Source organism: Mytilus californianus, unplaced genomic scaffold (assembly GCF_021869535.1).
Source record: "Mytilus californianus isolate M0D057914Y unplaced genomic scaffold, xbMytCali1.0.p SCAF_9, whole genome shotgun sequence".
In the NCBI taxonomy this organism is placed as follows: Eukaryota; Metazoa; Mollusca; class Bivalvia; order Mytilida; family Mytilidae; genus Mytilus; species Mytilus californianus.
The window spans coordinates 59,008,496-59,025,424 of record NW_026262745.1 but is presented as its reverse complement, the minus strand read 5'-3'; the positions used below and the strand labels follow the sequence as shown (position 1 = coordinate 59,025,424).

The following is a 16,929-nucleotide window of genomic DNA, read 5'->3' as shown; positions in this document are numbered from 1 at the left end:
AGGATGTGTTTTAATATTTTGTAAATTATATGTATTTATGGTAATTCATGCGAAACTGACGACGACTCTGTAATAAAAATGTACCTTGTTAAAGTTTTTTTTATTGCTAGTAAGAAATAGAAGCGATTGTAAGAAGCGTTTGGATTTTATATATTTTAACATACTTGGACCAAATGTTAACATTGTTTATGTTTATAAAGCTAATTAAACGTTTATTTCATTAATTGAAGCCGTCCGTTAACAAATTTGTTGTTAACATTGCCATTGCGCAGGATAGCTTACGCATTAGCAATAACATAATATATCATTATGTCAATATCGATAACATCCTTTGTTTCTATGCTGATGTTTTATTTTAAAGTGATTGGGAACGACTTATTAAATTTCATTTGTTTTTTTCTACTTTAAATAAAATATTTCGTCTTTATTATTTCATATTCACCATTTTTGTCATGGCACCTGCAGATTTATCTCCGAGCGATCCATCTGCTCAAGTAAGGGTTGACAAATTTATATCGGAAGCAAGAATAAGAGCTTCACAGTTTATAGGTAAGTTGAACATAGAAATATTTCAATTACGGTATTTAAAGCGATATTGTTTCAGAATATTTCATATTCATTAATATATATCCCTAAGACTGGCGTTTTTGTCGAAATCAAATAAACACTGATTGAGAAAGCGACAGTCACAATACATTGTCATACACATTGTTAAAGCATTATTACACGTCATATTTTCTAGTGGAAGGATAGTAAAGTTAAATGGACATTTGTAACTTATTATTACGCCTTCATAAATGATATAAGCAATATTTAGTAGGCTCGCAATGTAAATATTACAAAGAAATGAGATGCAGTTATAAAGGTTGTGTCATCCCTATCAGGCCAAAATAAGACAATGCATTTATTACAACATCTGAATGTCGAGAGGAATACAACATTGTACAAAACGCGTTTAGAATTCGTGACCCTCGTAGTGTTATTGGGAGTGTTCCGTAAAATGCCTAACGCTTTTTATTATTTCATTCTTTTCTAGTATTTTTATTTACTATCGTCATTGAAAAATTAAGTAAACGATACGAAAAACAGTATGGTCATAGTTGGGGGAGATATAAATGATACACTATCTAATTTTGACAGATAAAAGTAGCACAAAAAGAAAGAAAAAAACCAACAATCTAAAAAATTAAATAAAAAAACATAAGTTGATAGACATTTGGATGGATCTACATAGTATCAAAACTAACAATTTACATGGAGACGGAAAATTAGATGAATGAATCTTCTCACATTGATTACTTTCTTTTTTGCACAGAAATAGGTCACAAATATATTCAGCAGATATAAGACCTGTACTTCTATCGCACACAAATCACCAAGCTTTATCACTAAAGTTAAAAGGAGGATCACAATCAAAAGGGAAAGGCTTTTGTAAAATAATATCAGTATTTTGGATAATATACATGATATATAATAGAAATATAATAAAAGGCCTTATTCAGAAATACAAAAAAGCACTTACTGATAGCAGTGGCCATCGATAGGATCTGTTCAAAGCTGATGTGAACATGCTGTTGCGTACTGTAAAAGAATAGCAAAACAATATACAATTGAAATAAATGTTTTGAAAATAAGATTGAAAAATCAAATGAAAGTATAAGCAGAAATTGTAAAGATTATTTTTTTTTCAAGAATAATACTACTTTCAATGAATGTAAACTAAGATAATCTTATGAAATATAAAGAAAAGGGGCTCAAATAAGGTGGAGAATACAATTAGTAGAAGTAGTAGAAAAAGAAAATGTTTTAGGATTAGAAAAAATATTGATAATTGCAAATTCATTGGCTCTGCGTATTAAGAATAACTTACCAAAAATGTGATGTCAAACATATATATAAACGTTATAACATAAGACAAATCCAGGATATTATTGATTATGCAGAACGATTATCATAAATGGTCAGTACTATTTTTAGACTTCTCAAAAGCATTTGACTCTTTAAAATCGGATGTTATGTTTTCAGCTTAAAAAGATTTGGATTTCAAAATTCTATGCTGAAATTGATTAAAACTTTAAATTACAGTGGTTGCAATGAACTACATTGATTTCCCAGTGAAATAAAAACCGATAATTTTTACATCTGAAATAAACGTGATTATTTCACTCCTCTGACGTCATACAACAATAAGCGTTATCAAGACATTGTAGCTGATTTCGCATCAAACCAAATTTGAATGTATAGAAAAGGATATCGTGGATATAGCTCCATACATTTTCTACTTTAATATCATAAAAAAATCATTTGCCAATGTAATAAAAAAGAAAATCTAATCGAAGAATTAAAATATCGAAGATATTCAACTAGTGATTGAACAACACTGATAATAAACGCATGCGCTACGCGCATTCGTGAATTGATTTATTGTTCGGTCACTCGTAGACTATTTTTTCTCTATTTGAATTCTTTGATTAGTTATTCTATAAATAACCAGATGTTTAAAAATAAACTCATCATAGATACCAGGATTAAATTTTGTATTTAAGCCAGACGCGCGTTTCGTCTACAAAAGACTCATCAGTGACGCTCGAATCCAAAAAAGTTGAAAAGGCCAAATAAAGTACGAAGTTGAAGAGCATTGAGGACCAAAATTCCTATATGTTTTGCCAAATACAGCTAAGGTAATCTATTCCTGAGTTAGAAAAGCCTTAGTATTTCAAAAATTCAAAAGTTTTGTAAACAGTTAATTTATAATTATGTTCATATCAATGATAATTCATGTCAGCACAGAAGTGCTGACTACATGGCTGGTGAGACCCTCGGGGAATTAAAACTCCACCAGCAGTGGCAGTAATAAATTTATATCTGGTTGATTTCTGAAACCATTAGCATCCATCGTTGAATTCGACAAGGATGTCCGTGCAGTGCACTGATTTCCGTTATTGCTGTAGAGATATTAGCCTGTAAGATAAGGCAAGACCGTAATATTAAAGTATTTAGAATTAAGATAGATGAGAAAACACATTCATAAAGTATCAGTCAACTTGCAGATGAAATCACACTTTTTCTAAAAACACAAAATAGACATTTCAAAAATTCTAAATATGATTGACATGTTTGAAACATTATCAGGGGTTACATTTAACAGATCGAAACAAGAAGGCATATGGTTGGGACAACATAAACATTGCAAAGAAAAATGTTAAAACATCAACAGGCGAAATGTTTAGGTTTATTTGTTGTTGGTTGTAATGAAAATGAACGTCAAACACTCGATGCTGTTAAACAATGAGAAAATTCCGAGGAGATTATTGAAAATTGGGAGAACAGAAATCTAACTATGAAAAAAAGAATAACAATTATCAAATCACTGATTATACCAAATATTACTTTCTTCATCATCTGTTTCGCACATAGCAAAATAGTACATTGATAAATTTAAAAATGTTATTTATCAATCTTATGAAAAAGCAAAATAGAAAAATAAAACGTAAACTATTCAGCCATTAATTACTAGATGGTGGTTAAGAAAACTACTACAGTAAAAAAATATATAATATTCATTAATAAGAATTTAGAAAAAATAAAACATATTTGATTATATGATGGAAAACAGTGTTAAACATTGAGTTGATTAAGAGATCAATATATAATATAATAAAATTTGTTCATTTTTATTTGAAAAAAAAAGATATAAAATCTTGTTTAAATTTATTATACTTTATTCTAACTTGTAAACTTTATAAAACCAATTTACAACCAGGGTCTGGTTAAGGGGTTCATAATTTCTGTATTCATTCTTTTTTAAGATAATTTTCTCTATATTATTTTGCCCATTATTCTCTATTCTGTATATTTTAGCACACTATTATTCTAAATTCTTATTTTTTTCAATTTTTTACTTTAAGCACTTTATTTTGCACTGTTTTTCCATTATTATCTATTCTATAAATTGATTTAAAATCTTTTTAATTGTCTTTGAGTTAAAGTGTTTTAACCAGGTTAAATATAATATCTTAATAAGATTTGTTAAATTTAAAGGAAATTAAAAGTGTCCACTTAAATAATAAAGAGGTTATAAATATTATTTATTTGTATTATTTGATTGATTATTACTAAACAGATTGTGTAAGTGATAATCCCTGATAATAACATTCCAGGGAATTTGTAAAGTAATTATTTTTGGTTCAGTGATTATTTAAAATCAGTGGTCATTTTTATGGATATATATATATAATCAGTAATGATTTTAGTGATTATACAAAGTCCCTGAAAAATCAGGGATTCTCAATAATTCCTAATTATACAAATTCACTGTAACATATACATAACTACGTTAATATTAAACTTCTCGGTTTTCCAAATCTTAGAAAAATACCAACGTCAAATTGCTAATTACTGTTTTTGTATGAGCTAGTATTAATAAATATTGTTTGATAATATATTGCCATTTATGTTAATACCTTGAGAAGTATTTAAGTTACACTGTATTTTATCTTATCATTTACTTTGACATGTTTGAGTAAAAAACCAACACCTTTTACAGTATGATGATAGCATTAATTTTACGCGAATTCCATATTTTCCGAAATGGTGTTCAGCGGGCTAATATAAAAGTGTATCACATGCCTCCGGCTATCGCATGGCATTCCGGCATTACTCAGCAAATTCCGGAGAGTACACCCCAATAAAAAAAAAATCTAACAAAGTACAAAACAATTATTAGGAAACAGGAATATATATATTATAAAATGCAAAAAACAAATGATATAATGAATGCATATTTCAAAGTTTTAAGCATAATTTAGAAAGTTACTTTCAAATTACAAATTTTGACTTTTCCAACCAGTGTTTATTATTTTTTGTTGATTTTTTTTTATTGTCAATATAAAAATATATAACACTGTTGTTTTTCTACTCTGTTGAGGCATAAGATAGAAAAAATTCATATCGGAGATATTACATTTGGCGTGCGGCGTCCGTAACCTTTTCATGTTTTAACTTCTACTTGATAACCACTTAAAAGGATCAGTATATTAAACTGTTATGTTTCTCCATTGATGAAGCATATGATACAAAGATCATAGAATGTAATTTTTCATATCAGATGTATTATCAGCCTTCCGTTAATATCAGCCATCGAGCCTCCGGCTTTTTAGCTGATATTGAACCTAGGGCTGATAAAACATCTGAATGCCATGTAATAATATGGTATTATCTGTGTAACTGAAACCTATTATTCTAAGATTTATTTGCCCAAACAATGTTTTTTCTTGTGTGAGCATCTCCTCCTCAATCAAAAAGATATCAACAAAAGTCTTTCTTCTAATCCTAAAGAAATGTTGATTGATTTGGACCGAAGCGATTCAGCGGCATGTTATAAAAGAAATCTACCGGTAGCAATTGCATCTGTCGGAATATTTTTATAACTCAGGAAACGTAAGCCGTATAGACCTTGGATCTTTTCTTCCAGGGTATTAAGCCTTAAATAAAAATAAGAGGCTCTCAAGGGCCTTAATCGATCACCTTATTTTTTTTTGCTCAATTCATTTATCAATCTTGATTTATATATTTCCTTTTTAATGTAAATCGTTGTTTGCTTAAAATGCCACTTTGTTATTTATAATTTATTATTTATTCGTGTTTGATTACTGATAAAACACAAAACATACAAATAAATAATTTCTAATAGAACTAAACAGCTCTACAAAAGAAAACTTATGGAAACCAAGACTGGATAAAATATATCTTTTTGTTAATTCAATGACGCTATCATTTGCATCTGGAAAAAAGTCCAATGAGTTTATATGCAATTATATGCGTATTACTCATTGACATCAGTACTGACACAATTTGGTTTTAAAATGTAAGGAACATCGGTAACTTACCACTAATAGTCCAGTAAAATAAGTCACTGATAATCATGAGATAGCATCAATTGTCTAATTCTTTAAAACGCAATTAAGACTACGATTTATTAGTACTTTCGTCCCCTAATAGTCCATTGAAAGATTGACCTCATTTTAATTCAGCATCATATGTTTAAAATATTAATTGTAAGATAATCTAGTCATATTGATCAGTTTAACCCTTGTAAGTTTTGCTTTAACTGTTTTAAAGATATTAGCTAATTAAAAACTGCATTTCACCCTATGTCCCAATTTAAGCATCAGAGGTTATTAAGTATCCATAGGTATACCTAGTAAAAAGGAGATGAATAAAGTCTTGTAGGTTCAGAGAAAAAGTAATGAAAACAGTAATGATTCAACAAGAAAATTGTAAAAAAATACTCTTTCAATCGCAATAAACGAAACTATAATTTCTCCCCAAAAAACTATTTCGTACAACAACCAAACAACGGTTGGCAAATTGTTCAGAACATTTTGTTGCAGATAGATCTTAATCTATTCAATACTCAATACTTCTGTCACTTTTGCTCTAGCTGCTTTATATTTTGAGATATAAGCCAAAAACTGCATTTGTCTGTTTTAATAATGGTTGCCATGTTTGTTGATGGAGCAAAACTTCGGATACATTTTATAAACTAAATACCGTAAGAAACATTTAGTAACGACGACAGACTACAAACGGCTACGGACGCCAAATGATGGCATAAGCTCACATGGCCCTGTGGGCCAGTTGAGCTTTAAATTACGTCAAGGTCAAAAGTCAAGTCCATAATTTTGACTTTTGCTTGTTCTTGCATTATATCTTGAACTGTAAAGTATAGATATACTAGAACTAAAATGGTTGATTTATTACGATGATTTATGATACATCTGGCTAGGAAAAAATGACATCTTAAAGTAGTTATTACTCCTGAAATGTGTATATTTGAAGGTACTTGATTATGATTTAAACTTGGTACATTATAAAACCATGAGATCTTTGTAAAATTGTTGGTGATATACGACCTCGAAAATGTCAACTGGATGTGACCCTTAGTAAATCGAAAGTATTTCATAGAAAACATCCCAGAAACCGTATCTGTGAAAGGAATGCCTCAGCATTAAATGAAGGACAGGAGGTGACAATCTTTAACTGATAAAAGCAAATCATCGCTTTCATTCCGGAAAAGTATATATAGACTATATATATTTTAATCTGTGTGAGTTATCACAAGAAACCGGAAATGACATTTTCGAAACTGAAAGTACAAAATGTCTCCTTTGTGTCAGGCAAAAGTATATAGAAATCATGAATTTTCTAAAAGAAAGTCAGTAGAAACCTGCTATTTGGCGCAAGTAATAGCTTTCTTCTTTTTCTTTTAATATATATTTATTTATATACAATAAACATTGTTGAAAATTATTTTTTATATTCATATCAAAATAGAACATAAATACGGAAAAAAAGATAATTTGAGTTAAATGTTTATGTACCACTGTGTGGTACATGAGAAGGGTAAAGTATTTTATGAAGAAGGAAGAGATTAGAAATATTCTGTAAGATTTCTGTACATAATGAATTTTGCTATTAGATAAAATTATATATTATTTTAGTTTTGACAATAAGTATCTTAAAAAAAATGACAAATTGAATTATAAAAATAATTCTTTAAATGCATTCCACATAGTATCAGAGTGCTCTTGTCTCTTATTTTTGACTGACATAATTTTTCTAAATTGTACATATATTTTAGCCTTTCTTTAATGGCACTGAGTGAAAGATCTTTTGAAAAATATTTAATGTTGTATATATATTGTTTCATGTAAAAAAAATCAAATTATATGGGTCACCTTTTCTTTCTCCAAAAGTAAAAGTTAACTTATTCAATGGCAGGCTTACCCCTCACATAAAACAAATATTAAATATCTTGTAAAACAAGTTGATAATCTCAAAATTCCTCAGAATATGTTCAACAGTTTCATCTTCTAATATTCAAAAAGTATATAAAGGGTTATCAATAAATTGGATTTTACATAAACGATATGTTTTGCAAGACTTCTGTGGTTGATTCTGTACTGAAGCCACTGTAGTTTAGTATTGACAGTCACTGTAAAAGGTAGTTTGAATTTATGTTCCCAAATAAGATTTTTGCCGAATATTTCACTCCACTTCAGTTGTCCTGTTGGAGTCAAATTGCTACTAATGAGTATTCTATACATATCTTTAGGACCTTTTTTACTTTTAAAAAAGACTTGTTAGCAAGTTGGAATAAATGGACAACATAACTTATATGAATCTTTGTTATAATTATTTGCTACTTTTTTAATAGCAGAAATAACACTCATGTATTTAAAAAAAATTACTTATGTTATTCAAACATTTTCTCATGTTATTAAAAAAAGAAATGGCTTCTTATCAATAGTTTAGAAATATAATGGAGGAAAGACCTTCAATTGTTCGGTAAACAATTGGTTTTTTTTTTTAAATGTTTGGTTCCACCAAATGTTTCTGTGTAATTTTTTTTTTGCAACATTTTGCTTAGATGTTAGGTATAATATAATGAAAAGTAGATTTGCTTTTAACCTTTTACCGAACACATATTTGGTAAAAATTATCTTCCTTTACGCCGTTTATCTTGTTTGTTAATTTCAGTTTTCTTAAATGTTCGATACATCCTTAGGAAGTTTTGGTCATTTTCCCGTCACTATTTTACTTATCGGTCTAATTGATTTGTTGATTGGTTTAAAAAACTGTTGTGCTATTTTGTGGCGATTAGTTTTTATTAATGGAAGAATCCGGAGTACCCGGAGATAACCATCAACCTTCAGTCCGAAAACGATCCTTCGTGCGTTATTCGAACTCACAATGTCGATCGGTTTTTTAATGTAACGTATAAGCCGTACGCCATAAAGACATAGAATATTTTGATGTGAGATAATTGGGTCATAAATTGGAGGTGAAGGTAATGGTCAACATTGAAATTGATCTTTTAGACTTTGCTCATTGATTGCGTGTACATCTTGTTACTAACTATGAAAGCTAGACAAGAACACACTGTTCAAAATATATTGGTTGTTGAGACGAAGAAATAGAAAATTCAGACCGACGCGATTGAATGATATCTTATAGGAGTTATTACCCCTGAAATGTTAAAAATATCAATTGATTATTACTTAAGTCTGGGATATGATTAAATAAAAAGGTATTTTGCAGCAGGTTGTGTGAGACATGAAATCAATCCGAAGTGATTTTGTGCAAACTGGAAGTAGCCATTTTTGCACTATAGCTTGGAAAAAGCACCAAGTAAACCAAATATGTTTACATTAGTCACACAGTAACCTTGTTATGACACCGGAAGTCACCTTTTGATAACCGGAAGTAGTTATGTCCCTTATTGCCAAGAAATATACATAGAAACCATAGATTTTGGGAATCAGTATAACTTAAGCTATATTATGGCACCGAATGTGACCTGTTAACTTGACGTGGCTGATTATCTTTCTTATCTTAAGTAAAGGTAAATTAATATATCTCCCTTTTTCTAGAGGACAGTTTATATTTTTGAATCAGTTTAAATTCAGTTATTTAATGACATCAAAAGTGATCAACTGTTCACTGGAAAGTGATCCTCTTTACAACGAAAGGGAGAGATAACCTCCCTTGTTTCACAGAAAAGTCCCTAGCAACCATGTGGGTTATAAAATTAGTATAAAAAAACCTTTAATTTGACCTATGACATGACAATTTCTAAACCAGAAGTAGCTTATTATATTCCTTTATTTAAGTGAAAGTGTATTGAATCATATGCTGTTTGAAATTAGTGTTTAGGTAACCTGCTTTCTCCTTCATTAAGTGTCAATTTTTACCTTTTTTTTTCATATTTCGTATCTTAATCATATTTTTGGTGGAAAGACCTTTAATTACTATTTAGTCAATTTGTTTGTAATGGTGAAACGTTATTAATATTACAAGTAATATTTTTAATGAATTTGTATTTTGTAGATGAAGAGATTCGTATAGTTCTAGTTGGAAAAACGGGATCGGGAAAGAGTTCAACAGGAAATACTTTACTTAGACGTGATGTTTTTGAAACAGATAATTGTGCGCAATCAGTTACAGACAAATGTGGTGAGGCCAGCGGTTCATTTCGAAAGACACAATTTCAATTAATCGATACACCAGGTATATTTGCATTAAGCAAAAAGGCAGAGGATATTGAAAGGGAAATAAAGAGATGTATTCATTTAACAGCACCTGGTCCAAATGCCATTCTGTTTGTTGTCCAGTTTGGTCGTTTAACAGGGGAGGATTTACGATCAATCGACACCTTTCTGAGTTACTTTGGAAAAGAACTAAAGCATTTTATTATAACCGTGTTCACACATGCTGACGAAATAAATAAAAATATCACACTAGAGCAGTGGATGAAGGGGTTACCTGAACTTCAATCATTTTTACATGAATGCGATGGAGGATATTGTTCAATTGATAATAATGCCGGTCCACGCGAACAAGAAATGTTCGTACAAAATCTTCTGAACCAGATTAATGCCCTGAGATTAAAAAATGCCGTTATTCATTATACAGATGACGCAATAAATGAAGCTGAACACAGAGTTAAAGAAAAGCAGAAAATGGTAGTGGACAGACTGGAAAATGAATTAAAGAAAAAAATAGAGAACCTGGACAAACTAAACAATAAAATATGGGATGAAGAGAAGTATCAACGCCAAATAAAAGCATTACAAATCGATTACGAAAACAAACTCGTGCGTGCCAGGGAGACAGCTCGTGCAGAATTCCTGAAATCGAATATCATTGATGAATTTAAGGAGTTTGTCTTGCAAAAACATGACAAAATGACAAAATAGTGATTAACAGACAAGCTGCCTGATAAACGTTAACAAGTTTTGTAAATTTGATAGATAGATAGAGATTCGGTAATTCACCACTTTTATAATTCCAAACCCCCTGTTGTATTCATGGAAGATTTGCAAACTTCAGACTTTGGAAAAAAACTATATTGTGTATATCTTTGCGTTTATATCTAATTGCTTTTGATTAAAATAATATCCGATATAAGATTTTGGAGCAACGATTACGAGTTATTTTAAACATTGTCCTTTTAACAGTCTATTGTTTATGCGCATCAACTAATGCAAATTGTTAGTGATAGAAAAGTTCTATGACGTTGTTTCTAGCCATGAAAAAACGTCAAATTATAACGTCCTATTTCGCGTTTTTCATGAATTCCAACATGGTGTACGCTTTTATAAAAAAACGTCTTCCAAGAAAAGTGGATTAAGCGTCGCGTTGATATCTAGTGGAAATAAAACACAAATGGTCACAAAAGATACTACAATATCTGTATCCTGAGTTACCTCAGTTCTAATAATAAAAATAACAAATTTTAAATTTTGAACTCGGCTTTTTTATTTGCGTTGATCTGCATTCACTTTTTTTCTTTCACTAGCGCCGATTTTGTATTTCATTTGCACCGGTTGTGTACAGGTAAATTATAGGTGAAAATTATTATTTTTTATTTATCATGTAAAACCTCTTCCGTTAGCCAGTTGTACATATGTTATGAATTGTCAATTATAACATGTATATAACTGTTATCACCTGCTCACAAAGAAGAGGTGGGAGTTGAATTTTGAGCAGGATAAGTCAATTTAAAAGTTATTTGTGCACTCTGTTTACATCCACTAAAATCATGGAGTAAAACTCTATTTACAGCATTTTAAAGCACCACAATCAAATCCATAAAAACGTAATACAATGAAATACTTACTGTTCTTGCCGAGTACTTATATGCTATACACATCTGATATATTCCATTCTTGTCATTTCATCTCTTTTATACTTGTTGTACTTGCCAACAACGAAACGAAGTCAATCTTTTCTTTCTCTTGTCAAAACGACGTTCTCGAACAATATGACCAAAATTATCTTAAACATAAGGGAACACTGTTTATATCCATATATTACCAATATACATTCTAGGTTTACTACATGTACATGTATTTACTCGTATATCAATTATATAGTATTGGGACAAATGATAAAACAAATAAAATAGGCGCTAATGAAAGAATTAAATCGGCGCAATGATGATTCTCGTATAATAATGTCTGATCTTGCAATGAAGTTAAATTTTATTTATACTGCTTAATTCGACAAAATCTTATAGTAAAAATAAAATGATGAAGGTTCATTGTCTTTTGTCATTTGTTTCATTTCAAATTGTCTTAAGGAGAAATGAGAAAGATTTCGCCTGATCTTACTGAAGCTTAAGGCAAAAAATATAAGAAATTAATACTCAGTGAATGTGAATTAAAATCAAAATTAAAACTAAACTTGTTGTAAATTTAACTTATGACAAAAACAATTTCTTCAAGAATAAGATCCAACATAAAATTTTTCACTTTCAAAGAGCTACAATGACCGGAAAGATTGAAAACAAATTTTGATTTTCAATGCCGGCAATCTATACATACAACCTTGACTTTGTTTTAATTTCCAAAATGAGCGATTTAGATTCATAACATTTTATCCTGTTTTGAGAAATACTTTATAGTTTTCAACGGAAAATTATTTCGTAGATTCTAAATAAATTTTTGCATTAAAAAAAAACTTATTTGTATTTAATATTTACTATATCGTTTACATAAAACACTTGAGGTAGTAATAACGGGGATTTTATGATCAGAGGTTAAATGAATGTATAATGTTTTAGAATCAAAAATTTTAATTCATATATTTATGCCTATAGTTTCAATTTCTGGATAACAAAGTAGGTGAATATAGTTGTTATTCTTGAAAATTTAAATGTGGGTTTCAAACGTCCAATTTGCAATTTTTTTCATATAGTGCGCCAGCAAGGAAAACGTGTACTATGATGTCAGATTCAATGTTCTGAAGAAAGACAAAACTCTTTTCTTCAAAACAAACGAGAAAAAAAACCCATGAAAATTAGTAATTTTTTTATACTGGAAACGTTTTTCATTCTTACGTTTTATTTTTGGCGGGAATGAAATAAATCATATTTTTTAAGATCACAACAATAAGAATCTTACACTCTTGAAACTGCATTTGATAGACACAAATCTTCTGTTCAACGTAAAACATGAATTATGCTTGTAGGTTTGATATTATAGGATTTTTTGAGAGTTTAAATTGCAAGCAAATATCATATTAGTATTCGGGATATATATATCTATGAGTGTTGTCAAATTATAAAACTCGTCGATTTTTATAATTCAACTTGATATTAAATTAGATAAAAAAAATATTTATAAATTGTTACATTTTAAAGAGTGGCGGATCCAGCCATTTTTTAATTTTTGATCATTTGTTTTCGTTCAGAAATGTATGAAATATTTGCCACTGGATATTACGCAAACATCAATCCCGGCGAGGGAAGAACAAAAATTTGCTTCCGCAAATTTACAGATTTAACATTGTTGTGCTGATATTTAGAGTAATTATGTATATATATTTATATGAAAAAAAGGTGCATTGTGAATGCAACATTGCAAATAATACTTTTTAAAAATTCCTAAATTATAAAACTTAGCACTTTTTAGTATTTTTGACGGGATAATGAAGTTTTGAGAATTTTCCGGCCCACAGAAAATACTGAAAAAGAGATAAAAGAAAGCCCTTTTAGATAAACAAAACGTCTAAGATGGCCATTTCATTTAATATTTCAGAATGTGGTGTATACTTAATGATTTGGACATCTTTGTCCCTGGATCTGAACAAGGATTTGTATAATCAAAATTTTATCATGTCATGTCATTGTGTATTATTACTTATCAAATATGATTTCATGCTACATAATGCCATTTCCGTATTTGATTAAAAAAAGGGAAAAAATCCAATAGCTATTGATTTTTTAATATATTTGTATAAATACTCATCTAATTAATTAACACGCGCCGATGTTGTCAACACGGTAAGTTTTTCAATATCAACAAATACGTGTTATCTCTGTGGTCAACCGTAACCGGGAGTTTCAACATGCGTTTTTAATTGGATAGATGAAATTGATCCCGACTGTCCCTTGATAAATGCATATCAGTAAAACGGAACCTTATAGAACAAATTGAATGACAAAAGAAATATCAAAAATGTCTGCCGACGAATTTTCGAGAATCAAAATTTAACTCTCTCTTCTACATGATCTAAAACTTTTAGCATGAAATTAAATAAGTATGTACTCATTCTAATCACTTTTTCGGATGACTTTGATAAAGTTTACCTATAAAATGTTTTTTTGACAGAATTTTAAATGGTGTAGAATTCGTTCTTTTTATAGACACATTTTAAATTGCTGACGTAACATGTTATTTTTCGCGACGTCAAACTGTGAAATGACATTTGTCTTGATACTGTATGAAGAAATCACCAATTTTTTTTAAACTAGTTAAATATACAACAAAAATGCCGTTTTTTTTTTCTAAGATCAATTTTGTTTTAACAAAGATGAATTATTAACAAAGAATTGTTACACAAATGTAGGGGCTTATTTTGTAACGAAGATATTCTTATCCTTTTACCGAAATCCGCCTATGTTTATCTTTTGAAACAAAAAAGTTAAGGATGTCTGTTTTGAGGACAAAAATGTCCAAGAAACCAAAATTTTTAGTAAATGTCGAAAAATTCAAACCCATTTATCTTTAAAATTTAGCACATGAAGATATATTTTTTATTACATATTCAAAATAATTTTGTAAAAAATATCTTGTATGCAAACTTTCGTAAAAAAATACTGAATCGTATGCCCATAATTGCCCTAAAGCTAAATGTCATCGTCAGATTATGAGGGTCTGGGTGGGGATTAATTAATTCTGTATTCTATTATTTTTAGGCCATAATTTCTATTCGTTATACTTTTTGCCCATCGTTCTTTATTCCTTATATGCTAGTACCTCATCATTCTCTTTTCTATATTTGTTTGGTTATTTTCTATATTCTTTATTTTTTTGTCAATTATTTTCTATTCTGTAAGCCCCCATCCACACCCTCATGTATAATGGAAGACGATAAACATTTTGGCACATGTTGTTATTTCTCACCTGGATACACGACTTTTATATATATTACGTAATAGTATCGAATTTTAAATTATCGATATAGTAAATTCAGTAGAATATAATCTATATCAATGTAATGGCTTTTTAAATGTATTTTTATTTGACAGCAAGAATAAATTTGTTTAACATATTTTTAGTTTACATGTATTTAGTTATATTCGGTCATGTTTTAGTTTCGAACAAGGCAAACACCATCATATTTTCTAAAAATCTCTAAAACGTGCTGAATTTAAGAGCTTCTATCAAGAGATAGGCTTTACCTAGCTTTAGGGGTTTTGAAAAATATCCATTTAGGGACCAAATTGTGGCTTTTTTATATTTATATCAAAAATAAAATTCAAGGCCGTATTTTGTCGAAGAGAACAGGGTTCACAATTACCCAAAGTGCGACATGCGAGAAGAGGTTTAGTTTTTCCTAAAAATAATTATTTGTTGAAGTAACTAATCTGTTGAGGTTACGTCACGGAAATATATCATAAATGAAAAGATGCAACTGGATGCAGCACTTAACAAAAACAAAAAAATATATATATTTATAAAATGGCGGTTATGTGTCAATCAGACAGCAATCTAACATAAACACAAGTAGGTTACCTGACATCTAGAATAAGGTTTAAGCATAAACCGCGCTGGTATAAACTTTCTAAGTTCTGAGTTAAATTATATATACATGTAGGACTCTGAAACGTGAAATATACGAAAGTTATTTTAAAGTACGATGGACAGTGGAATTCTTTAAGTACATACGGGTCCACAGACTTTTCTTATGATAATATAACGGTAAATGAGGATCCCATGAGAGGAACAAAGGGAAGATACATGTTAAAGCAAGAATAATTTCGACATGCAGAAAATCAAAGAGGACGATCTCTCAATTTGTATTCAACTGAACATCCATAGATAAATTCAATAACACTAGTAAATGCAAATTTACATACTGACTTTGAAACAAATATACTGCTCATAATATTTAAACATCTGTAGATTTTAATCTAGCTATCACGAGTCATATAGACCATAGCACACCAACGAACAGCTTACCGTACTTCGGCGCAGACCATCGCACTTCAGCGTGACCATCAAACTGCATGGTCCTTATTGCACCTCCGAGTCATACACACAGTGTATACATACAATTCTGTTTACTTGATTTCAATAATTGCAAACACTTTTATACCGATTTTCTGATAATGGTTTTTATTGTACTAAAGTAATGATCTGAATACCCGCGGGTATTGTCCGAGGGAAATACGGTTTATTTAAGGGTTTACAAATCTTCATAGCTGAAATATTTTGATACTATTTTCACGAACAGATATACATGACAAACATTGTCAGTATATAAATTTAGAATTTGTTTTAAGAAACGTTGGTTTCAGCTACCACTGACTAAGTTGGCATATGATGGATTTAGCTCTTATATAAAATTTAGAAGATGTGGTATTATTGCTATTGAGACAACTTTTCACGGAAGTTCAAATCAAGAGGATGTTAACAGTTACGTACGACCTTCAATGATGAAAAAATACGGAAACCGTAAAGTCGGTTATAAAAGGCCCCGCCCCGACATGAAAAAATATGAAACAATTCAATTGAGAAAACTAACGGACTTATATATTATAACAAAGCAATTTTGCCTCCCCAAAAAGCCCAAATATATAACAGCATTGAAGTTACGACAACCACTAAACTACGTGCTTTCGATACATATAAAGAATGTTGCGAATGTGTAGGTCCTTTATTGGTCATAAATCTCTTCACTCCTATCTTTTTTATACATTCTTTGGCTTTTAAATATTAAGCTTTGAGCGTTCCTAGTGAAAGTAAATCCAGAAAAGCGTTACGGCTGCATGACATTTATAAAGTGTTGTTTTGTTAGGGGATCAAGACAAAGGAATGTGAATAAGTGTTTTATGTGTGAAATAATTTCGACCTCCTA

General features: G+C 29.8%; 1 protein-coding gene across 1 annotated transcript in view; it reads left to right on the top strand.

The window, feature by feature from the left end:
- The window catches only part of LOC127716458 (uncharacterized), an 88,125-nt gene extending 73,005 nt beyond the window's left edge, over nt 1–15,120 (top strand). Inside the window, exons 12-13 of the mRNA XM_052222674.1 lie at nt 466–549; nt 9,892–15,120. Coding sequence (XP_052078634.1) covers nt 466–549; nt 9,892–10,760 — 953 coding nt within the window. The 3' untranslated portion in view covers nt 10,761–15,120. The remainder of the gene's footprint in view (nt 1–465; nt 550–9,891) is intronic.
- Nucleotides 15,121–16,929: the final 1,809 nt, after the last annotated feature.